This window comes from Stegodyphus dumicola, chromosome X1 (assembly GCF_044657685.1).
Source record: "Stegodyphus dumicola isolate Sdum_Otavi_A_Nest chromosome X1, ASM4465768v1".
In the NCBI taxonomy this organism is placed as follows: Eukaryota; Metazoa; Arthropoda; class Arachnida; order Araneae; family Eresidae; genus Stegodyphus; species Stegodyphus dumicola.
In genome coordinates, this window is record NC_140780.1 from 229,016,103 (window position 1) to 229,043,455 (window position 27,353).

At 34.2% G+C, this 27,353-nt stretch overlaps 1 protein-coding gene across 1 annotated transcript in view; it reads right to left on the minus strand.

Moving 5' to 3' along the window:
* Positions 1 to 522: 522 nt before the first annotated feature.
* LOC118199079 (putative glutamate receptor) overlaps positions 523 to 27,353 on the minus strand; it is an 80,821-nt gene continuing 53,990 nt past the window's right edge. The window contains exon 9 of the mRNA XM_085808254.1: positions 523 to 838. Within this exon, the coding sequence (XP_085664380.1) occupies positions 577 to 838 (262 nt within the window). The 3' untranslated portion in view covers positions 523 to 576. The remainder of the gene's footprint in view (positions 839 to 27,353) is intronic.

Consider the following 27,353-nt stretch of genomic DNA (forward strand, 5'->3'; position numbering starts at 1 on the left):
AAATGTGCTTGCTTTAACCAATGCCTAGGAAAGTTTTAAGCTAAAATATCTGTTCAAAAATGACTAATTTGAGTGTTGCTTTAAAGATTAGGTAACTGTTATAAATGTAACGTAAGTAACATGTACTCTACATTACACACTGAAAGCATTTCGAAAAGCATCAGCATTGTACTTTGAGAGGTCCGTCATGAGAACACAGTTAAAGCACGCACCACTTTAGCGCGTCATGTACCGCATTTCAAATGCAAGTGATGCCGTTACAGAACAAATGACACGCTCTTTGAACGTGCTATGTTCATTTCAGCGCAACTTGCGAACTTTTCACTTTAAAAAAGAGTATATATATACTTTCTCCTAGGGCAGAATAATTTTCGCCGCAGACAACTTCCGTCTTCTTGTCTGTATTCACATATTACTCGTATACACGCTAGCAGTCCGTCAATGATCAAGTTAACTTCAAATTACCATACGATTCACTAAATTCTTTTTGACTGTGAAGGAATGCAAAAAACACGATTTGAACAAAGGGTTTACGTTAAAATTTATTGATCAGCGAATTACATACACTAAAATGGCTTAACGTTTTGAAACATGTTTTGAGGACACATTACATGCGGCAACTTTCTTCCATCGGAAAATTCCCTTTTCGACAAAAAAAGTGGTCAGAGCTAAACAAAGACCATAAGAAAACATCAGAAGGGCACCGGTCAGTTCAGTCAGAGACAGAGGATTTATTTTGGGAATTTCATACTTCCTTGTATTGAACTGCATATTGTTTTTCGAAGTCAGATCATTTCTCCACTTTGCTATGAGTCCAGCTTCAGATAATCTGAGAATGCTAGAAGAAAAATGAATGACATGAAAATTTGGGAAAAGGTACAATTATTAAAATTCTCTTTCACTTTTAAATAATAGGTAAAAAATTGTTCATTGTTTTGAAAATAGGCACTGACATTATAAAAAAATTTCATTTTGCAGCTTAATATTCATTGGTCATTGTCAAACTAGATTTGATAGCTTCATAGTTATATTTATAATTAATATGTTTAAAAATATTCCATATATTATGTTTAAATTTAGCCTCGTCAATTTACTGTGTACTTTCATGTTTCGCCGCTCCGCATACTTCGTCGCAAATTTTTCCCATATTAGAGTTAAAACTTTTACGGTAACAACGTATACAGACAGAAAGAAAAGTACACCGCGTAAATAAAACAAATACTATAGAAATGTAAAAGTTGTAAATGACATCTTTGAAGTACAGATAAGTGCAATCTATAAGGATTAGTCCTCTATAATTTGTAAGAAAGGGCACTGTACAAGTAAATATGTATTTACAGTTACATGTGGAGAAAATTAAGTTCCAAACAACCACATTATTGGAGAAAACCAACGTACTGAGTTTTAATACAAATGAATTTCAAAATAGAATAAAACTTCAGGATAGTTTTAGAAGAGAAAAAAATAACTAACTCTAAAGAAGAGAAATTCACCCCAAAATTTCATTTTACATAAAAAATGAATTTATCTGTTCTGTATGTATTAGTTGCTACTATGGCAATCTATCTTGATGTAGTCATGCAGAGCTGGATACTTACATGAATGTATCTTTCATGTTTTTCCTTATACTGGAAAATGGAAGTGCTAATTCTTCATTAAGCGAAAGAAAAAAGAATAAGGCCAAAAACAAAAAAATAAAAAAAGAGTAAGCACGTAAACTGGCGAACAAATACATAAAAGAAGAGGAACGGATTGCCAAACCGCAGTTGTTAAAGAAACGTATATGTGATCCAAATGGGCTTTTATGTTAACGAAAGCCCATATGTTAGCAAATTACGTAGATCAAGTCTTTACTGGGTTTTGAAAATCTGAAGAATAGACTCACAAATCTCTAATTAATTTAGTGATCATCCGTTGCCAGTTAATTAAATAACGTGTGCAAAATTAAGAAAATTTGCAAATTATGTCTTCTGTTACGAAGATTATTGAGCTGAAGGTACTAATTATGCAGGCATTCAGAATCGAATAGGTAAGCGTACACGTGCGTGCCAGCGGAGCTGTTATTCTTGAGGAGATATAAGTGCACGATGGGTTGTCGGCGATTGGTGCTAGTACTCCTTCACAACATTCGCCGTGTTTCTCGCAGGAGTTGGATACACTTTATGAGGTATCAAGTAAAATGAGCATCCATAAACATATAGATGACGGAATGAGATGAAGAATTGTCCTGTCTGTCTCCTAGGGCAGAATAATTTTCGCCGCAAACAGACAACTTCCGTCTTATTGTCTGTATTCACATATTACTCGTATACACGTTAGCACACAATTTGAATAACCAGTTTCACGACACTTTATCTATATCGAGAAGACCTGAACATGGTTGATGAAAATCCACAACAACGAATGAGACGCATTGCATTGCATGCATTTTAAGCACGGCGACATAAGACTGTTACAACTTCACAACTCTCTCGTGAACTGTATGCTGCCATTAGAACGCGAGTTTCACGGTATACAGATGACCGAAGGTTTCTTGAGATGAGCCTATATGCCAGAAAACCCGCTGTTTGCGTTCTGCTCAGTGCATCACATAAAAGAAGGTGTTTAGCATGGTGCAGATGACATGCGTATTGGATTAAACTTCAATGGAGCACCGTGCATTTTACAGATGAGTCGAGATTCAGCCTGGACACTGACTGTCGGTGTATCTGTACCTAGAGAGAGCCTGGCACACGATACCACCCCTCCCTGATCAGTGAAAAGGCTCATTATGGTGATGTAGGTGTAATGATTTGGACCGGTATTCTGTTTCAATGGCGCAGTTGGTCTTGGGTTCCTGTTAATGGACGACAACGCTCGTCTACATAAGGCTCAGCTGGTCAACGATTACATGGAAAGTGAGGGTATTCGCCGCATGGATTGACTAACCAGATTTTCTGACGTTAATCCTATAGAGTATATGAGGGACGCTCTTGGGATGGAAAATTCATCTCGCTATCCCTCTCCGAGAACCATCCTGTAGTTAAAAACTGTTTTGACGCAGGACTGGAATCGACTTTCATAGAGCCTCCTGAACTGCCTTTTGTCCAGTGTGGTGCTCGACCTGTCTGGCAGTGAGAGGGGACCATGGCCGATATTAGGTTCATTTTCAGTTCAATATCACAAAGTGGATTTGGGACAACCCTGCAGTAGGTAATCATGCGTACATAAAATGCCTTTTGAATGGTACATCTTTTTATCTGTTATAAATGTGTTTCTCAGATACCCTGAAAGAAAAATAATAAATCTGCAAAACATAAAATTTTCATCTAAGCTATCTCGATGATATTACAAGAGGAATAATTGTAGGAAAACTGGAAGAAGGCATTACAACACCAGACTTACAGTGGAGTTTGGATTGCTTTTAGGTACTGAGTAGGGTTTCAAGTTAATGGAAGTTTTGGTTCTCTCTCTATGACTAGTAATGCAGGCATACATTTTGCGGTAATAGTTATGCATAATCGATGCTACGATATAAGGTATTGCTCCTGCCTTCTTAGCTTGCCTTCGTGGTGTAATGGTCTGCATGCTGGGCACGTATTCCAGAGGTCCGTGGTTCGATACCCGGCGAAGGCGTTTGCTCATTTTTTATCTTGCCTGCTTCCAAAAATACCTAATGTCTCTACAACGAGACCAACCAACCTGCACATCATAACCGTTGCAGCACATAAACAAGAATATTGCACCAGACTCTTGTTCGAAGCCTGAGTTACGTAAGGCTGTACGCTCGAAGACCGATCGTCTATGTGTCACCAAAGAACATCATAAAAGTCGTTTTGCAATAGTAACAGCTTCACCAAAACTAAATGATGCAGCAATGAACCAATATCTTATTTCACGAAAAGTGCTGCTTTAGTCTGCAATCGAATTCACATATCAGTGCATCTAGCATAAAAGGAGTAAAATATATCTGCAGGACATTATACAATAATGATATTCTTATGGTATTATTTGGATGATGGTGTGGGAAGCCCTGAAACTGATGAGTGTATTGAGCTACAGGTGACAAAACAATGGCGGAGTGAGGGTTGCTCGCTATTATAAGCAGATTATTTAACACTATGTTCGTTTGCTCTGTGATGCTTTTACAGAAAGAAGCATTTCCCTTTATGCATGATAACCCCCGCCTTGTAAAGGTGGAACGGTAAAGAATGCTCTGGAAGTTAAGTGTATCTATCGAATAGACTGACTCGTTTTCTCCACAGACCTCAACTCCAACGAGCCCGAATGAGACATTAACGGAGAGGCAAAGTACAATTGCAATTACGAAGTGCGAAGTTACTATTGCAATCTTTCCCTTTAAAAGAAGTAAGAAGACGCCTAAACCTTGCTGTAAAGACGGAATAGAATAATCTGCTCTAAAAATTCCTGAATAGCTTGGTAATGAAGCGCCCCAGGCGTGTTAATTGCTGAATGACAGTTCGAAATATATTATAGTTCTAAGTGTCCAAGGCGTATTGATTACTGCATTATCTTTGACGTAAGTCCAGACCTGTTGACGTCTAATGAAAAGTTCTTAGTATGGTCCAGACATTTTGACTTCTCAGTATAAGTCAAAAGGTCTGGACCTTACTAAGTACTTTTGATTGACTCTTCTGCAGTGCCTAAGTCCTATGTGCTTTGCCAAAGGTGTTGCTACCATTGTTTTGATTTGTTATTTCTAATAGATGGTTGATTATTATCTTTTTAACGTAAGATCTGAAAACAAATAGCTTAACATCTATGTCTCTATTCTCACACAGGTTTTTTAATGCACGTAAAAAATGTAGCTCGCCCTTGACCTTTGGACTTATGCATGTAGAAGGACATGGGAACTGAAGCTAAATTTATTATAAGGTTACCTCAGTGTAATGCCAGATCTTCTGATTCTGGACCACGATATGGTAACAATAAAAGCAGAACTAGAAATTACCATAAAAATCTGGCAAACGTTTGATCAATTATTCAGTGCGAAGGGAGATTATAAATGCACGGAAACTGTAAATTCTGTTACATTCAGGTTCTTTATGAAATGACACTAATTTTCTTGAAACGTTACAGAAATGTTTAGGCTTTTAGACGAAGGAATGGAAGCTTTCTGGTTTCTGTACAGCTGGGCGGAAACTCATTCACCAAATTCTACTAAAGATACTCTATTTTCAGTCCAGTTTTGAAAACCCACTGTTCGAGAAAAACATAGATTTACGATCAAGTAGTTTTTATGGATAATTATTCTAGGAAGAACCGAATTGATTGCATAAAATGTATTAGATGTTACTACGCGTGAAACTAATACGAACCTATTCTGTTTAAATAAAGATAAGAAACAACATATTAGATGTTGGAAGCTTGAACATTTGCCTTCTAATTTTAACGAATTACAATTTTAAAATGAGAAAATTTTTAATTTTTTCGTAAAGATTTTACCACGAATTAATTTAACTACAGTATGTTGCAACAACAGTAATATTTTAGCCAAGACATATGTTACTCTCATTTTAATTGATTTTCTTGATTCACAGATATAAATACTTTGCCTCAAGTAACTACAAAGTAACTTGTAACAAAGTAGTAAACAGCCTGAAGTACTAAAAATCAGACGTCGATAGAGTTTTCTTTTTTAGTTTTAGAATTGACTTTATTCCAAAATTTTTATTGAATTAGATCAGTTTCATGACACCAAACGTGTAGCTGATTGGAATAGGCTTTATCAGGATCAATAGTTTCATTTTATTAACACGTAGGGTACCGCTAGTGTAGAAGCTTAGCTCGATGTCACTTATCCTACACTAGACTGATAAGTGCATTATCGCTTCAACCTGAATTCAACTGTCCAAGTCCCAGAAAGGATAAAATAACTATTTTATTAAATTCTTTTATTTAACAGAAGGAACTACTTTTGATGTACTAAATGAACCTTCGCTACTTGCTGGTATTTAAGGTCATGTTAAATTCAGATTTAGGTAACATGGCTTGAGACTACACAAATAGACTCATAAGCTGGCTCAAGTAATTAGTGGCTTGTATTTAAAAGTTCTCTAGCAGGATGGCCGACGCCAGAATGAAACTTTGGTACAGCTGGTAAAAGTACCTAATCCCAAGGCGAGACTGACAGAAGCTCTAACTTTAAAACATTGAATACTTCGGCTTAAAATTACCCAAAAACTAATTGCAGTGTGGTGAGGACAACGAAAAAAATTAAAGTAAACATTCAAATCATAATAACTGGTTAATTAACATAAAATTTACCATGGTAGAAGAATCTCAAATGTTCAGATCTATAAACAAAATCACTAATAGTTGTATTTATCCAGAATTTTAAGTAATGCTTTTAAAAATTACTGGTGTATTGTGATTTAGTTCGAATACGTCTTAAACTCTTTCAAAAGTTATATAAAAAAGAGGATAACTTAAAAGCACTTTAAAAAGAAGACAGTATAAATAAAATTAAAATATGCAATAATATTTCAAATTTTACAGTTTGTTTTTGCGCGGTTATGCTATATTAATGTTTCTTGGACTTTCCTTTTAAATATTTGCTTTTGCATACTGATCTGAAACTGGAGCTTTGTTTGAAAATTGAATTTTAATTAATATGAATTAATCACCTCAAATTAAATCCAGGAAAATTACAGCCCCCGCTCTCCTTTCCCAACAGGACAATAGGTTTAATCTGCTATAGTTGAAGTAAAGCAAAGTACAAATAAAAATGGAAAAATCTATGCTTTTTAGATGTGATGACAAGTATCCGAAATCCATAAACATACTTCGTCATATGTGTTGTCACCATTATCTAGATGAGGGATCGGCAATACTGCGCCCGAGCTAAATTATTCTGCTTTGTGTTTAATTTTGCAGTTTTTGATTTTTGCTTATATAATATATATTAAAATTATATATTTTTACTTCTATGTGTAAAACAGCCACTTTACTGCGTTGCTGCTGCTCGAAACGTTTCACTGCCGAGCGGAGCCGACTAAAGTCGGACCGACCCGACAGCGTGGTGCGGTTGATGCATTTAACCTTAATCTCTCTGACACAATCGTCGGTACGTGCGGGCAGAAGGACTCAGCGGGTGCAAAACAAGACATCTGTATACGTTTTCTGTCTGTCTATGAAAATTTTGATTAATTCGTAACATGCTCCTAATTTCTGAATTTTGGAAGGCAGTGAAATTGATATTTATATGATATGTAGTGTTGCATGCACTTTGTCGTTGTTTTCTTGTTAGATTCGTTTACGTACTCTCTAATCATCCAGGATGTTTCTTACAGAGATTTGCTTACAACATGATGACTGTAATAACCCATGGTGAACAAAGCTAATCAAGCACTCACTTATAATTTTAATGAAGAATGGAAGCACCAGTTTTGCTTTATAATCTTTAAGATAAGTATATATGCTTATTATGCAACAGAAGTGTAGGAATTCCAAAGAAAATTAGCCTTGAGAGACATTTTAAAACGATGCATCCGAAGTTTGACTCAGAGTATCCAGAACTTTCTGAATTTCCAAAAAATAAAATTTTATCATTAAAGGCATCGAAATCGAAGCAACAATCTTTTTTTATCAAACCGTTGGAAACATCGAAAGCAGCAACAATCGCATCAGTTAAAGTTTCGCATATACTTGGCTAATCAGATTGTAGGATACCTCCAGAGACCATAAATGATTATGATTTTACTTTGGATGAAGTGGAATTTACTTTTAAAAAGTTAGATAAGTTAAAGCTCCTGCTAAAGATGGCCTGACAATGGATATTATTTTAGAAATCTTTGAATGTAATAAGAAGTTCTTTGTAGTTATTCTGAATGAATGTCTTCGGAGGGGGATTTTTCCTGAATGTTGGAAAGAGGCTGGTTTGGTTTTATTCAATAAAGAAAGAAAGGATAAAGAAGATCCTTCCTCTTTTCGTCCCATTTGCTTACTGCCTTCCAGGGGCAAGGTGCTGGATAAACTCATGACACAACGGTTACAATATTATTTATTATCAAATAATCTTTTAAATAAAAAACCAGTTTAGTTTTATGCCCGGTAAAAGTACTACCCAGGCATAGATAATTTAATTTCTGACATCCTTCGGAATATAAGGAATGGTAAAATACTGCAATTTTATCCTTAGATGTAAAGAGCGCTTTCAACAATGTTTGGTGGCCAATTTTATTAAAGGAATAAAAAATATGGAATGTTCAAGAAACATCTTCTTATTAATATGGGATTTTCTGAATGAAAGAAAAGTTTCCTTATATGATGGTAATAAGTGGCATCACAGAAATTACCAAAGGATTTGTCCCCAAGGCTCAATATCTGGCCCACTTTTGTGGAATATTATTGCTAATATAGCTTTAAACATAACCTTACCACAAAATGTTAAGCTTATGCTGACGATTTTGTTTTATTGGCCATGAGAAGTGGTCGCCATACTATTGATAAAGCTTTAAATTTCGCCACTCAAGAATTGGAAAAGTGGTCTTTCTATGTTAAACTCAAATTTGATCCAAAGAAGAGCTTTCTTTTGGGTATTGCCAAAACTAACACTAGATCAATACATCCTAGGTGCAAACTGTATGGACAACCAATTAGAGTATGTAAGACAATCAAATATTTGGGCATTACAATCGATGAAAAGCTCACTTTTATATCTCACATAGATCAAATAAAGATCGCATGCACCTATATTCTCAATAGACTTAGTAAAATGAATCTCCAAGGTAAAGTTCTTAAGAGTTTATATCGGGTGGCCCAGAAGTCACTTTACATGTTGAAAATTAAATAACGTTTTCTTAAATGACTGTATTTAATGAATTCTTTTTTATTACAAAGCTTAGAGTGTGTAAGTTAGTTCTGACTTAGTGACGAAAGATAATGTCTCTTAAATAGCCTCCATTCTCGTCTTCACAAAGTCGAGCTCTTTCTAAGCTATTCTCCATGACACTTCTTAACATCTGAGGTTGTAGGGAAAATGTTTGCCTTAAGTTCTTGAATAGTTCGGGGCTTATTTGCATACACTTTGTCTTTAAGATATCCCTAAAGCCAAAAGTCCGGAGCTGTCAAATCAGGAGAACATGGAGGCCATTCAAAATCGGATTTAAGAGAGATTATCCGATCCTGAAACATTGCAGTTAACAACTGCATTGTGGCTCTAGCAGTATGTGCAGTTGCTCCATCTTCTTGCCACCAATACCCTGCCATGTTTACTAACTGAGGTTGAACAAAATTCGCTAGCATGTCTCGATATTTCTCAGCAGTAAAATTCAATTATTAAAAGTAAAATTCAATTATCTTCACTCGTTGTTCTGTTGTAAACTTATCCATGCCAAAAATTTCCAGGGATTATATTTTTTAATTCTGAAAAGAGAAAAAGAAATATATTAATAGAAAAAAAGTTATTTAATTTTCAAAATGTAAAGTGACTTCTGGGCCACCCTATATAAAAGAGCTATTGAGAGAAAGATCTTGTATGCATGTGGCTCATGGTGGACTGGAACGGTCAGAATGCGTAACAAAATTTTGCAAATTCAAAGAATCGCTTTATTGGGAATTACTAAGTGTTTTAGAACTGTTTCCACAATAGCTCTTCAGATTTTGGCTGGATGTCCTCCGATCGATATTTTAGCGGAAAAAGAATATGCTATCTTTAAATTAAAAGCTGGTAATAAAACTGTCGATTGTTTCAGTAAGATATTCTCAGCTAGAGATTTTGACTTTGAGAGAGGTTTAGACATTCATCCAGCTTTGTTGAAACGGTTGAAGTGGCATAAAGGCCTTCCCAATATGACAGGCTACATGGTTTTTACAGATGGACCTAAATTAAATAATCATGCGGGGGCAGCCTTTTGTGTGTTCTCAGATGAGAAACTAAGTTTACAAAGGAAATATAGACCTTTCTGACAATGTCTATTTGGCAGAGTTAGTGGCTCCGAGAAGCCTTATATTGGCTTATTTCTAATTCTGCGATAGATCCTGTAGAAATCTATAGTGACTGCGAAAGCGCAATTGTTTCATTTACGTATGTTTGTCCAAGTAACGATCTAATTAAACAGATAAAAGACATGCTCATTTTTCTTAGCGCTTTCAGAGCTATTAAATTCTTTTGGACAAAGACTCATATTGGTACCATTGGTAACGAGTTAGCAGATAGACGTCACGTGGACGGCATTCCTTCTATTTCAAAGTGTTATGTAAAATAAACAAATGATATATTACAGTCCGCTTACCTTTGTTTTTGTGAAATTATTCATAACATTCCTGGTCCTAGCGACCGGAGAGAAGAGTTAGCGATCTTTGGATATGATGTGATTTATTCAAATATTAGCAAGTTAAATCACTTTCGATTTGTGGATTAATAATCAGTGTACTTTCGATTCGATTTGTGGAATATTCCCGTAGCATGGTGTAGCGTAGAAACCTCAACATTGGGGTGAGTACGTTCCAATATTTCATCTTCTTTTGCTAGAGTTGTTAGTATAATATTTATTGTTATTCATAATGGCTGATTTGAAACCAGTTTTAACTAAAAAGAAGGTTCTAAAAAGCAATATAACAAAATTTAAAGGCAAGGTAAATTCGAATTTAGAACAAGCAGAAATTTTAGAGGTAAAGTTGTTCGAAACGAAACTGAATGCTTTTAACAGTGAGCTTCGTTCTATTTATGAGGAAATATTTTTGTTGTGTCCTGAAAAGGATTGTGATACATTCATTACGGAACAACAAACAATACAAGAAACTTTAGATGCATTATGGATAACTATAAATAAAAAGTTACGGAAACTTTCCAGTGACGCTGTTATCGAAACAAGTAGTGTAGCAAAAGTAAATTCGTCTGACGTTCGATTACCAAAATTAGAACTTTCTACCTTTACAGGGAAAAATATAGAAGAGTGGATTAGTTTCTATGATCTTTTTAAGGCTAGTGTAGATAACAATCCGAATATTTCTAAATGTCAGAAGTTTCAATATTTAAAGGCTTCTTGTAAAAAAAAGGCCCTGTCTATTATTGAGTCAATTCCTATTTCTGATGCTAATTATGATATAACGTTGCAACTTTTACAGGAACGTTATTCTAATAAAAGAGAATTAACTAATGCATTAATCCGTAAAATGTTTAATTTGCCAAATGTTTTTGATTTAGCTCAAGCTATTTTACATTGTGTTGATGTAGTGAATGAATGTGTACGCTCCTTGAGATCTCTTAAGCTAGAAGTTTCTGATCTTTCTGATGTTCTTTTTGTTTATCTGATAACTGAGAAATTAGATAAAAACATAAAATTTTGGTGGGAAAGAACTTTGAAAAAAGATGAATTAGGTACTTTAGATAATTTACTCGAGTTTCTAAAAGACCACGCTAGAACTCTTCAGAATAGTAGAAACAAATCTAAAGATTTTAGGAAATTTTCTAATTCTAAATTAACTTCTTTAGTGTCGAGTAAAAACAGTTGTATAATGTGCAAGGAAGATCATTCTCTTCACAAATGTGGTAAATTTTTAAACTTAAGTGTCCAAAAAAGAATCGAATTTGTTAAGAAACACAAACTTTGTTTTAATTGTTTATCTTCTCAGCCTCATTTATAGTGAAAAACTGTCGTAGTTTACATAAATGTATGACGTGTAAGTTACCTCATCATACTGTTCTTCATTTTGATCGAAATATCAAAACTAGTGAAAATGAGAAACCAAAACAAACTTCCTCACTCTTCCCCAGAGCCGAAGTGTTCGTACCAAAGAATGAAGTCGTTACAAATGCCACAACATGTACAGGACAATTTAGTTATTCTAAAGGTGAATCAAAACGTGTATTACTGTGTACTGCTCTCATTAAAGTTAATGATCCCAATGGTAAAGCCATCTCTTGCAGGGCTTTACTAGACTGTGGCAGTGAAACCAGCCTTATAAGTGAAGAGTGTGTCAGTAAACTAAAGTTATGTAGATTTAACAAAAAAATTGAAGTATCGTGCCTTGGTTCGTTCAACACTGTAACAAGTGGAGAAGTGGAATTAATTTTTACTCTGCACTTTGAGTCAAATTCCAAATTTCGAACATATGCATTCGTGATTCCAAGGATAACTTCAGATGTGCCTAACGTGTCGCTTCCTTCTAAAATTGCGAATCATTTTGACGATCTAGTCTTAGCTCATCCTAAGTTCTATGAAAGAAAACCTATAGATATTTTGTTAGGTGTAAATGTATTTTTTACTATGCTTAAGGGAGACATCATAAAGAGAGGAGAATCATTACTCTTTGCAATTTGTTCTCAATTGGGTTGGATCATTTCCGGGAACACTATTACTGATGATTCGAATCTAACACTTTTACAGTGAATAATCTTCAGTTGAATACAAACGAATTAGTTGAAAGATTTTGGTCTTTAGACTCCATTCCGGAAGTCAAACGTATTTCAAGTGAAGATAAAAAATGTGAAGAGTTCTGTAAAACAACACACTTCCGTGATCAAAATGGTCGTTATGTAGTGAAACTTCCATTTAAGGATAACCCTTCAAGGTTGGGTAATTCTAAAGATCTTGCTACAAAAGACAAAACAAACATTACAAAGATTTAAATCTTTAGAGAGAAATCTCTTAAGATCTCCTGATACATATGATATGTATAAACATTTCATGAAGGAATACTTGGATCTCGGGCACATGGAGGGCCCACCAGCGGCCGAGCGGTAAAGTCGCTGAACACTGGTAGTTCGGTCCGAGGTTCGAATCCCGCGAACGGGCTGGCTGCATGGGCGTTTTCGTGGTTTTCCCCATGTGTAACGTGTATACGAGTCAGTTTCCCTTAGAAAGTCCTCCACGAAGGCATCCCTCCCCTTAGGCAGATAGCCCTAGTGTGCTTTGCCATAATTAAATACACCACACACACCGGGCACATGGAACCAGTCCGTAGTTCAGAGTCCCCAAGTCGGGCATACTACATGCCACATCATGCAGTAATTAAGGAATCTAGCTCTACGAGTAAAATACGTGTGGTATTTAATGCTACTAGTAAGTCTTCATCAGGTCTATCTCTTAACGACATATTGATGACAGGTCGCAGAATGCAACAAGAGCTGTTTCCAGTTTTGATCAAATTCAGATGTTACCCAGTAGTTGTCACAGCTGATATCATGAAAATGTTTAGACAAATTCTAGTTAATGAAGAGGATAGAAACTTTCAAAGGATATTTTGGCGGGACAGTCCAAGTGATCCTATTCAAGAATTTCGACTTAATACTGTCACATACGGCACTGCCTCGGCTCCATATTTGGCTACTCGTGCTTTATACCAACTTGCCTATGATGAGCAGAATAACTATCCTTTAGCTTCGAAGGCTGTACTTCAAAACTTTTTTGTAGATGATAGGTGCTCAAAAAACTGAAGAGTGCAAAAATCTAATAAATCAACTCTTGCAAATGTTAGAATGTGGAGGATTTCTTCTGCGTAAATGGTCATTCAATGACTTGTCAGTGTTAGAAAATATACCACAGGAGTTGAGAAATGATTCTGAGGCTATGAAAATTCAAGGCAATAGCTCAATCAAAGTTTTAGGAATGAATTGGAACCCCCGTGAAGACTACTTTAACTTTTTCGTATCCATTTCTGGTGAAAAGCTTAAATACTCAAAAAGAGATATCCTTTCTGATTTAGCGAAAATATTTGACCCATTGGGTTGGCTTGTTCCTTGTATTATTTATGTCAAAATCTTGATACAAGACATGTGGAAACTCCATTTATCGTTTATCACCTGTTAGTGATGAGATTGCTAACAAATGGAAGACTTTCCGAAATGATTTACATCTTATTCAACAATTAAAAGGTCCCGAGATTTGTTTTGATTCCTGACGTGAACTATATTGATATCTGTGCTTTTTGTGATGCCTCCGAGAAAGGCTACTGCGCAGCAATTTATTTACGTTCAGCGTCACGTAATTTGGATATCAAAGTAACACTCTTAACATCAAAAACAAGAGTTGCCCCTCTGAAAGTGCAATCATTACCTCGATTAGAGTTATGCGCTGCAGTTTTGTTAGTGAATTTGCTTAAATCAGTGTTAGAACATTTAGAGTTTCCTATACGTAAAGTTTTGGCCTGGACAGATTCAGCTGTTGTACTGTCTTGGATTTCTGCAGAACCATACCGTTGGGTTCCCTTTGTTGCAAACCGCGTTGCTAAAATACAGAATACAATTCCTAATGTAAGGTGAAACCATATCAATGGAAAGCGGAACCCAGCTGATTCAGGTACAAGAGGAATGTTTCCAGCAGAATTTCTGAAGTGTGAGCGATGGTTCATTGGACCTACTTGGTTATATTCACAAGATTACGAACCATGTCCTGACAGTGAACATCTTGCTGATGTAGATTATGAAGGAGTTCGTAGAGAAGAAAGAAAAACTTGCATTTCAGTATCTTGTGCGGTAAAGGAAAATGACATTTTTAAACGGTATTCATCTTGGACAAAATTACGTCGTATAGTTGCATTATGCCTAAGATTTATTTACAACTGTCGAAACTGCTCCGAAAATCGTTTGAGAGGTTTTCTGACAACCGATGAGCTTCGATTAGCTACAAAAACAGTGATAAAAAATGTCCAAGAATCATATTTTCCTCAAGAGCTCTCTTATTTAAAAACTTCGAGAGAATTAAAAGGTGTGAGCAGCCGAATAATACAATTAACTCCCTTCCTTGATGAATCTCATCGTAACTCATTACCATGTCAATTATTTGCATGCTAGTCAAGAGTTATTAATAAGCACTTTACGAATGCAGTTTTGGATTCTTTCAGTGAGAAGCGTAGTGAGAAGGATTATTCACAGATGTATTCCTTGTATTAGAAATCGAGGCAAGACTGTGACCCAGATAATGGGTGATTTACCCTCGCCCAGAGTTCAACCATAAAGACCTTTTGCAGTCACCGGTGTTGATTATGCTGGTCCATATTCTATTAAGTCCCAGGTTGGGAGAAGAGCAAAAGCTTTCAAGTGTTACGTATCCATTTTTGTGTGTTTCTCAACAAAAGCTGTACACTTGGAGTTAGTCAGTGATCTATCAACTTCAACGTTTTAAGCAGCTCTAAAAAGATTTATCGCCTGACGAGGCAAACCATCTAAAATTTCGAGTGACTGTGCTACTAACTTCAAAGGTGCTAGTAAGGAACTGAAGGAGATTTATAAAATGCAGCACCCATTGAGAAAAGCAGTGAATTATGTGACTACATTACCTCAGAAGGTATAACTTGGTTATTTAATCCTCCGACATCTCCTCACTACGGTGGCTTGTGGGAATCTAATATGAAATCCATGAAATTTCATCTTAAACGAGTATTAGGATCCACACTTCTAACTTACGAGGAATTTTTAACAGTGCTTACACAAGTGGAAGCGTGTATGAATTCCCGTCCTCTTTGTGCGATGTCTAGTGATCCAAACGACTTTAGTGCATTGACTCCAGGTCATTTTCTGATTGGAGCCCCTTTGCTTGCCATTCCGGAATCTGACTTGAGTGATGTGAAATCTTCACGACTTAAACGTTGGTCTCTAGTTCAACAGACTGTACAACATTTTTGGAAACGATGGTGTGCAGAATATTTAACAACACTTCAACAACGTGCTAAGTGGTTTCGTGCGTCTCCAAATCTAAAATGTGGTGATTTAGTTCTGATCAAAAACGAACAACTGCCTCCAAACCAATGGAAAATTGGAAGAATTGCCTTAATTCATCCAGGTAGTGATTAAAAAGTTCGAGTGGCTACAATCCATACAGCCGCTGGTGATTTCAAACGAGCTGTTACTAAATTGTGTCTTATCCCCAATCATGACTAATATGAACTATGAACTATTGACTTTTTTCATATTATTGAACTTTAATTTTAGTTATATTTTCAATTAATTTTTTTGTTAATGTTATTATGTATGCTTTAACTATTTGTCTTTTTTGAACCCTTAGAAGGCTTGAAGGCCGGGGGCTATGTTTAGTATTTTTTGTTACCAAACGAATTACTAGTGTGTCTTTGCAACAATAGATGGCGTTGCTGCCTGATGATTCAATTCTGGTTGCTATGGTAACGAACTTTCAACTCATAATTTATGTGATTTGTATTCTTTTCTTTTTTGTTTTTTATTAATTGCTAGAGTGCTTGGAGTGATGTGAGCTGTGTCGTCACGTGGACGGCATTCCTTCTATTTCAAAGTGTTATGTAAAATAAACAAGTGATATATTACAGTTCGCTTACCTTTGTTTTTGTGAAATTATTCATAACATTCCTGTTAATCCACAAATCGAAAGTGATTTAACTTGCTAATATTTGAATAAATCACATCATATCCAAAGATCGCTAACTCTTCTCTCCAGCTCGACGGACCAGGAATGTTATGAATAATTTCACAAAAACAAAGGTAAGCGGACTGTAATATATCACTTGTTTATTTTACATAAGACTTTGAAATAGAAGGAATGCCGTCCACGTGACGACACAGCTCACATCACTCCAAGCACTCTAGCAATTAATAAAAAACAAAAAAGAATAGAAAACAAATCACATAAATTATGAGTTGAAACCATAGCAACCAGAATTGAATCATCAGGCAACAACGCCATCTATTGTTGCAAAGACACACTAGTAATTCGTTTGGTAACAAAAAATACTAAACATTGGCAAAAGCTGCCACTGAAAATCAAATTATTGATTTTGAAGTAAAGACTTCCTTTGACAGTTCGAAATCCTTGTTGAAAAGAAAAAGTTTGACTCTATGGCAAGCAAAGTGAAACGACCCAGATTCTAAAGGAAGATTCACATATAATGTAAGTGAGAGAAGGTGCCTAAGTGACAAGTACCTAAACCAAGCCTTAACTAATCATGGACACTTTCCTTTTTATTATAATAGGTTTTCGATAAAAAATTGTACTTGTCCATGTGGCATGAATAATGTCGATATTGAGCAGCTGTTGTTTAGATCAGTGCTCCGCAACCGGTGTGCCGCGGCACACTGGTGTGCCATGAGTAGGATATAGGTGTGCCGCAATCAAATACATGTATTTGACATTTTGCAATTTTTTATCATGTATTTAATACACAATGACAATTTTTTTGTCCTTAATAATGTCTATTTTAAATGTTATTATATATTTCACTGTTGTGTGGTTGTGTGTGTGATTGTAAGTGTGTCAGCATTTGAATTTTTTGCGGCACTTCCTTGATAACTCGGAACTCTTTGGTGTGCCACGAAATTCCAGAAAGATTTTTTGTGCGTCGCAGGTGAGAAAAGGTTGCGGAGCACTGGTTTAGATACTCTTCTATGAAAAATATTGCTCTAAGATTTATTCCAGATATTGCTAAATTTAATACTCTAAAGGATCTAAGTAAGAATACAGTGACTAAATTGAAATTGTCAAATTTCATAAAATATATATCTGTAAATGAAATGAATTTATATATTGATTGTGTTTAAAATTTCCCTCTCTGTTTTAAGGAAAACTAGGATGTTTATAATATTCTGTTATTTTATTTCTTTGTATACGTAAATAACATATTTTTATGCATGTAAGTAACGTGTTATATTTTACAAAGTATGTAATAATGTGCTTTTGTTGGTGTAGCTGGTAAATCTCACTGGCTCCTAGACTTTAAGTTCATATTTTAGTTGTTTATTCTATTTAACGTTATTTCAGGTCGTATGGTGGTAGTTCTACTGCTTAATGGGCCTGATTTAGGCCTTGTTTTAGATCTTAGTGTTTCTTTAATTAAATAGCTCCACTAAGCCCTGTTAAGCCTCTAATGGCGGTACGGGAAGTTCGACCAGTCATATACTTGGCTAAGAAAAAAAACAGCCATATACGGGTGAAGCAACGATAAAACAAGTAATGTTGGAATCTGCAGACATATGCTTTGCAGATTTTCAAAATAAAAAAGAAATAGTTTCGGCAATAAATACCATGCAATTATTATCTAGAACTGTTAAAGGGAGGATCTAAATAATCGCAGGTCACTTAGAAACCCAACTGATATGTACAAACGTGCATTTTTCCCTTACAGTTGGACAAATCGAAAGATATAACGGATGCAGCATAATTGGCAATAAGTGTCAAGATGGCCTTTGGCGATTTTACATAAAAGAAGAGTTTCTAAAAATCCTACCTATTTTTAACGCACACGAGAAAATGATTTATTTTGTGCAATAAAAACGCTTTTTATTGACGCTAAAATACTGAATAAGAAATTGCCATAACATTTGACGGTGCGCAAGCCATGTCAGGGAAAAACAATGGATTCATTTGCTTTATGCCAACAGGATCCTTTTTTTTTTTTCAAAATTTGTTGCATATCACTGCATTATACATCAGCAATCATTGTGCGCAAAACTCACTGAATTCCAAGAGGTAATAGCTGTTATTACAAAAATAAGCAATTCAATAATGAATACAATTGGAGTGCAACATGGACTATTTAAACTACTTTTGAAAATGACGAAGATACACGATTTACCGATCTTCTTTCGCCCTTGAGGCTCGTTGGCTGAGCAAGATAAACATGCTTGAGAGAGTTATCAATTTGTTACCGCAAATAAAAAAGTTTCTAACATCCCAAGGAAAAAACTACGAAAAGCTGGAAGACAAAATCTTAATTAACAAATTTCAGCTTTTTTGGCAGATTTAACATTGAAACTTAAGAGCTAAATTTGAAATTGCAGGGTGGAAATAATCGTGTTGCTGATATGATCAGCGGGTGCCCGTCGAAAGCATTGCGGCAAATTCATCGCGGACGAAAACATCGAAATGTCATCATACAAAACATCGCGGGAAAAAACAAAGCAAAGAAAAAACATCGCACTTCTAAAACATCGCGAGGCAAAATATCGTCATCGGAAATAAAGCGGTTTAAAAATTTTGCAGTTTAAAAACATCGTAATCCAAAATATCGTGTTAAAAATAAAGCACCTACAAATCTTCACATGACGATAACATTGCAAATATGCGGTTTTTAGGCTTTAAAAGTTGTAAATGCATATTTGCTGAAAAAATAAGAAACAAGTTCAAAAACTAAAAAGGAATTGAAAATTAGTGCTAGGTCTAGAAATTAATAAAATGTTTAACTTATATATTTAACAAATAAAGGCCATTAATTAATTTATCTCTTTTGTAAAGTTTTACTGGTAATTTTTCATGCAAAATGTAATCTACAAAAGATTAGAAAAAGGAAGATGAGTAACTGCATGTGGTTACTCATTTAAGAATATTCTATAATAAATCTTCTATTAAAATTGCTTAATTAATTGTCAAATTATAAAATTTTATCAACTGTTATAAGTAACATTAGTTTCTTACTCAGTTTCAGTTTCTGAATGCTTAAGTTTTTTCTTAATGTTGCAGCAAAAATTTATTAATTAATTCAAAAATATTCCTCATTCCTTCTTGCGCTCACAAATCATTATGCAAATATATCTTTACAACTTTAAAAGCCTGTAAAACGCATGTATGCGTTGTTATCATCATGCGAATGATTTGTAGGTGCTTTATTTTTTACCACCATCGACGACGACGTTTTTATACTGCGATGTTTTCTAATAGCTTTATTTTCGACGAGGATGTTTTCTACCACGAAGTTTTAGAACTGCGATGTTTTTTCCTTGCTTTGTTTTCTCCTACGATGTTTTGTACAACGACATTTTCGCCTTGCGTTGTTTTCGTCTGCGATGTTTTTATCGCTATGTTTTCACTTGTAACCGATCAGAGCTATCAACCGCTTCAAGTCAATATTAGAATAGTATAGGTCTCGTCTCATAAGAAAATCATTAACGCATTTTCTCAATTAAAAAAAAAAAAAAAAAAAAAAAAAAAAGGCAGAAAATTTGAAAGGGAATAATATTAAAACAGATTCGCATCTTCAAATTGCATTTGCACTACAAATTGAATTTAATTTTAGATTTGTTGAATTCGTGAATTTAGAGTCTATTTTAAAATTTTCTCTAAAACCCATTAATATTACTGATGGGAAAAACACGGCTGCAGCAATTTTTCACTATATTCATCTTAACAATATTGAAAACTTAGATGGCAAGCTTTCAAAATGATGTTATTTTAAAATCTTCTGAAACTAATATGATATTTTGGAGCTTGGTAAGCAAAAATCAGTATCCTATTTTAAAGCCATGTGCGGTGAAGGTTAATTCTTACTGCTCATAGACCTATAACTGTGAGACGTTGTTTTCGAATATGCCTTGTTTGAAGTCAAAGTATCGTTCAAAACTTACTGATTCACACTTAGATAATTGTTTAAGAGCATACAACTCAAATTATATTGTCGATTATAAGTTAGCACACGAATTACAAACTGAAATTTCACATTGATATGTCACGAAAAGTTATTGAAAGAGTGTAAGTTATAAATATTTGTTATTTAGTTCAATAAAGTTATGTCTTTCAAACAAAAGCAGTTTGAAATATGAAGTTTGATGTTTGATAATCAAACTTGAACTTACGCCCGCTAAGAATTTTAAGTTTTATTTTGTGCTCTCGATGACCAAAAGGTTGCCGACTCCTGATCTAGATTATATTAATGATTATATATAAGAAAAACTAGATTCGGGGTTAGTTCGTTTAAAACGAATTACTGTACGGGGCAATTTTAATTTCGGCAAGAGTCTTGAAAATTTGCCTACTTCCTTATCTGGAATGTCCATTTCCACCAAATTTGTTTAAATTAAACCGCATTTCAGAAAATGTCTCATTAGATTTTCTTTTTCCATATTAGATGCCTTTTTCTGGTTACTATATCGTGCTTAAAGAAACTTTGTCGCATTGCCATCCGTGTACGATGTCACTATCATTTGGAATTTCGTTTTAAAAATAAAAATTTGAAGCTTTAAATTTGATTTAACATTGCTGAATTTTTAATTAATGCAATAAAGTAATTGTTGGTAAGACAAGTTTGAAACTAAATTTCTATTTCATTAAATCTAATCCGCCACTCTCAAATGGGATTGCTAGAATCCTTCATTTGCTAAATGGATGTGTTGACTGTAACCACCGTAACAACAAAGATGTGCTGACAAAAATTTGAAAATGAATTGAATATAATTTTTTGCTCATTTAATTAAAGTCTTTTGTTTTGTATAAAGATATAATATATCACTATCATTTGAAATTTTTATCACTATCATTTGGAACTCCATTAAAAATTTTTTTTAAGCTTTAAATTTGATTTAACATTGCTGGATTTTTAATTAATGCAATAAAGTTATAATGTTGCGAGGCCCCAACTTGTCAGCAACAGTGGTAGTGACTGCTTTGAACTGTAAATTACACAAACTCGTAAGAAGGGTTTAAATCCCTTTTTATTCCACTTTAGAAATACAGCTGCGTTCACTTGACGCTCACAAACTACGCCGACCCGGCGGTTTAACAAAATAGAAAAGTACAACTAAAACTAAATGACAGGATGAATAAATAACGAAATCACTACCTACGAGGCTCTATAATCGTAACTAACTTAACCGCGTTCTAAGATACAGCTGAGATTCAGCAAACTTACTGTTTAAGAAGTTGAAAGATTCAACGAACTGCCGAAATAGGCACACAGGCCGGAACGCGCGGTTCTTAAATTTCTACCTAGCAACCTTCACGCTCGCGATTCAAGAAGCACACTTACAATTTCGTTTCCCTTCTATTTAAACTCAATTTACTTCTGCTAAAATTTGAATACTCTGCGCGTTCTACTACGATTTACATACTCTGGCATTGGCAATTCTAGGGGAAAGTAAAGGCTTGACAGGAAAGATAGCTTAAACTTAATAAATGTTAGTTAAAATAAATATAAACCCTACAAAGTAATTGTTGGTAAGACAAGTTTGAAACTAAATTTCTGTCTCATTAAATCTGGTTCGCCACTTTCAAATGGGATTCCTAGAATTTAGCTTATGGATCCTCATATACAATGTTTTTTCCTTTTTTTCAGTTCGTCAACGTTTAAAAAAGAACTGAATAGACGTTAGACTGATAAACTGAACAGGCGTTAGACTGGTTTGTCTTGGTTAATTATTTCAATCCAATCCAACGAACATTAGAATACAAAATATATTATTTATTTATTATTTTCATTTAAGAGCCTTAAATCCTATGATACAGGGATTTTTAAACTGTGGATCGCAACTCTAAATGGCGCCACAAATCTAATTGCTAGAATCATGAAAATTTACTTCATATTCATGAAGTTTAAGACATATTAATTGCAATTCCTTCATTAGCTTTCATTTTTATATTTTCTGTCCAGTGCAACTATAAAATCGTAATACTGGCTATAATGAGCTGCAAATTACACGTACACTGCTCAAAAAAAAAAAAAAAAAAAAAAAAGAAAAAGAAAAAAAAAAAAAAATAAAAAAAAAAATAAAGGACAGTGCTATATCTCCCGTTCTACTGGGCCGATTGACAAAATTCAACCTGCGTTTTTCATGTCTCGAAAGCGCGACTTAGGATGTATATTAGATTTATATATAGCACTATTCTAACATAGGTATTTTGACACAAAATCGGACTTTTTCTGAAATAACATACCAATTTTTTTCCATATTTCGATTCTACGACTCAAATTATGCCAGAATACCAAGTTTTGTAAAAATCGTACGAGTAGTTTTTAAAATATTAGCTCTCAAAATTTTAGCTCCTCAATGTTAATTGAATTTGGCAAATATTTATTAATATCTCTTTTTTTATTAAACTTTTTTGATTTTTTCTCTCACATTTCCAAATTTAGGTTCATTCCAAATAAAATTTACCCATTTTTTGTGTTTTATTTTTAAAATTTCTATTTTAAAATAATTTTTATAAATTTTTCGAAAAAAATTTTGAATTATAACCTATAAAATTTTTACCATCATCTTAAAGTAGGTGTATTTTTAAGCATATCTGCAAAAAATTAGGCTTTTTTATTCAAAATTTTCTAAGATATACACGAATTTACATATTTTCGCTTTTTGAAATTTGGCAGCTTTTTTTGAGCGATAATAACGCCAAATGTGGTCTATGGATTTTTGTTACACTGAATTGCCACAGCTATTTTTAACCTTGAATTTCAAGTAAAATTTTACGGAGAATTAATTATATGACATTTTTTCCCCTCAATGATGCGTAATGAATATTTATTAATACTATATTTAAAGCTATTTTTTTAAATTCTATATGATATTATTCAAATTTTTAACTATTTTTTTTAATTTCTCTATATCTTAAAAAAAAAAAAAAAAAAAAAAAAAAAAAGTAAATTTTTGTATGAGTAAATTTTTACCTTCGGCGTTTTATCGTCTGCTGCTTTACTTCGTTTAAATCGAATTGTCTAAAACTGAGAATTTTTGTTTGATGTTTATTTGAATTTTATGACAGTAACTGCATAATTTATTTCTAAAAACAAACTGTTGCTTTTGAAGTGGCTGAAAGAGCGGCTGATACATATTTTTAAAACATAGTATATTTTTATAGAAACATAAGATTCAGAATAATCATTTTTATAAAAGTCAAATTATGATATAAACATACAACCCTCTAGAGACTGAATTAATGGAAGTTCGGTGGTTGTGTAGAAATGATCTGCAGCTACTTAATGGCTGGATAAGTCAGCAGATTCTGTGGACAAGTAAGAATAATTATATAAACGACACCCAACATTCTGGATTCAATTAACAACGAGGATACAATGTTTATTAAATGAATTAAAGAAGTTTTAAAACATAAAAAATCAACTCATTTTTTTATCTTAAAATGTATTTTTGTACGTAGCGTATTTTCATTATATTTTTAAAATTCTAATTTAAAATGTAATTGTCAAGAACTGAATCCTAATCATTAGTAATATAATAAGTAATTATTACGGTTATTAATAAATCCTTCTTATAAATTGCAAATATTGCACACGATATTATTTATTTACACTTCAATTCTAACCGTCAGCTCTAGTAGAAGTTACAAATCAATTACATTTAATTAAGGATTGGATTGGATTGGATTGGACTATTTAATTATCGCAAAGCACACGAGGGATATCTGCCTAAAGGGAGGGATTCTTTCGTGGAGGACTTTCTAAGGGAAACTGGCTCGTATACACGTTACACATGGGGAAAACCACGAAAACGCCCATGCAGCCAGCCCGTTCGCGGGATTCGAACCTCGGACCGAACTACCAGTGTTCAGCGTCTTTACCGCTCGGCCGCTGGTGAGCTATTTAATTAAGGAACGACCATCTAAGTTTAAAAACAGCGTACCGTAGCAGGAATTCAATTATTGGCGCCGCATCTTTCATGTTACTCCCGATTGGCAAGCTACATGATTTTTAATGAGTATTCGGGTTTTGCTAGTAACTTCACTTAGAAATAGCGCTTAAACTAGGTTAGTTGGTTATTTGAACATAGAAAGAACATGGGAGCTATTTGATTAAGATGCTTTCATAGAGAACCTTTGTAAAGAGAACCTAGAAAACTACTAAAACCAACCATGCAGCCTGGGTTAGACTTCGCAACAAACAATTAGTATTTAACAATCTTCAAATGGTAGGCAACTGGTGAGGCTCCAATTTAATATTTTATTTCTAAATATTTAAAATATTGTAGTATTGTTAGACACAAAAAGCAGAATTTAAGTTTTATTAACTCGTTAGTAAACTACCAAGCCGTAGTGCAAATGAATATTCAATTGCTTTTGCAATAATTGTATTCACTTAATATTCTTGGAATATGAGCTAAAGAAGGAACGTTCTCGGAAGATTAAAGAAGTGTTTAAATCCAGTTATATTAGGTTTGTCTTACAAGCTCAGGATCAAAACGATTCTGCAATTGCCCGAGTAGTTGACTTGTAAATGACTGTGTATTAAGCAGATGACTTTTAATCTTACGTTTTCAGTCAGAAAACCTATTCCGAATGTTTTGTATTGCATGACAATGCATCTTTTCATTATTCAATAACCAGTCGGAGAACCGCTTGTGTTCGGAAAATAAGTATGTGTACTCAATCGTCCTGCATGTTCTTCAAATTTGTCTTCTTGTGATTTTTTTCTTTCCCAAAAACTAAAGTTGCCTCTCAAAGGAAAGTTTTTTGATATTGAAGAGACAAAAGGAGTATGACATCTACTTTTAGAGGCATGTCAAAAACAGATCTCTACAAGCCTTCTCTTCCATTACATGTTGTGCAGTCAGACGAAAAGTTGCATCAGCGTAAATTTTATAATCTATTTTTATTCCACTCTGATTACTTTATTAACATACAGTGAATATATACTAAATCTTTTACTTTAGCTTAAGCAATTCGAAAGTTTTGACGGAATTGTTGTCGGAACTAGGACTTAGAAGATAAGTCAAATTAAATATTTCGATAATCCAATAAATTCAAGGTCGAAGTTTCAATATTTTATTTTCGGAGGGAGAGGAAATTTTTTCAGTTTTGGTCCATTATCCTAAGTATATTTGCTTTGATTCTTTATTTTTTCCATAAAAGCGAAAAATTTACGCTTGGTATACATATAACGCATAGCTTCAAATTAAAATTTAATAATATACAGGGTGGTTATAATTAAAGTTCCACTTTGAAGCGGTCATAAAAGGAAAACTACTGGATCAAATGGTAACCGTGTAAAGGAGGTCACGGGAATTTATTTTCCGCGAAAAAAAGGAAGTTGGAAACCTCACCACCAGGGGGAAAATGGCGCTGTATGCAATATTGTTAAACGAAATATGGGTCGGAATCTAACTTAACCTTCTGTTACACGGGTTTAACATGTTGCATACCCTTAAGAAACTTTGAAGTAGGCAAATTACCATTTAAAAGCGTTGAATTCGATAAATGTCGAGTGCGCCATCCGTGTAAGTGAGAAATTCGTCCGTGAAAACCACGAATTAGCGATTAGAAAATGTGAGATCGCAAATCACTCGCACAAGTGCGTATAATCTATCGCTAATTTGTAATTTTTGAAGCCTGAATTCGGCACTAAAACATGAAGATACTGATTCAAAACGCTTTTAATCGATTTGGGCCAAAGAAATCTCTCATGTTATCTATCTAGTTCCACTGCATTCTCCTACTGCATTCGACTGCATAGCAGTCATTCCACACCGTTTAGTGTTGAATGACAGCTAGTTTTATAACTGAACCATTTTTCTCTGAAGAGCAGGCGACAGCTGGACCACTGTGATTGCAGCTCACTTAGAGTCAATGTTAAAATGTTTCGTGATACATGAAATGCATAGAACTGCAGTAACATGGCATTTTAGATACTACGATTTTTATGCAGGGCTGGGCCTCACCTCACGTGTGTCGCACAGTTACTTAGGAAACATTTCACGAATGAACGTCTTATAGGCCGACAATTCCCCTCTTCCCACCAGACCTCAATCTCTGTGACTTTTGGCTATGGGGTTATCTCAAAAGCACTGTTTATGGTGATATTCTAAACAATTTGGCAGAAATGAAAAATGTCCGTAACATTCCTCATGATATACTAAGAACTGCTGTTAAGAATGCAGTAACAGGATTTAACTTGCTCTCGGAAAATGCTGGACGCTACATTGAACATGCTTTGTAACACATTTCGGAAACTATTAAACACATTTTAAACAGATGTTTTCATGTCTTATTTCATTTACCAATATTGTATACAGCGCCATTTTTCCACTGGTGGTGAGTTTTTGAACTCTTTTTTTTTCCCGCGGAAAATAAATTCCCATAACCTCCTTTACACGATTCCCAAGTTTGATAACATTTGGTCCAGTAGTTTTCCTTTTATGACCATTTCAAATTGGAACTTTAATTATAACCACCATGTAAATTAAACTTTAAAAGTCTGACAGTTTGGTTCAAGTCCCAGCTTTAAAAATATATATATTTAAATATAATATTTTGTATTAATCCTCTTAGAAAGAATGTTTTAAGAAGCTAATTTTTCTCTCGCGTAATAGATTGTATAAAAAAACATGATCTTTAATATGATTTAGATTGTTTCAGCCGATATAAGAATCGGATTACTCGGTGGCACAGAATAAGCCCTGCTGGACTCTTTTATTTCTTTGTCATTTAGCAAAAATCTTTTAATTAAAATATTTATGCTTTGGACTTTGCTCTATACTTTGTTTATAGTTAAAATGTCTAGAAAATGAAAAGCTGTCTTCAGCTGAAACGCAGTTGATGCAATTGATATTTTAAAAAAATTGACAAGAATGCAAAATTTATGGAAGTCTAGGAATCGAAAAATTTTAATTTTTTTTGTGTGAGCACTGAAAATAACTGTAAAAGGAAAGAAGAAAATTAGGGAGAAAAGTAAGCAAAATTTTGCAGGGAAATTTGGCTGTCAGACATACCAAGATGTTTCAAAAAGTTGGA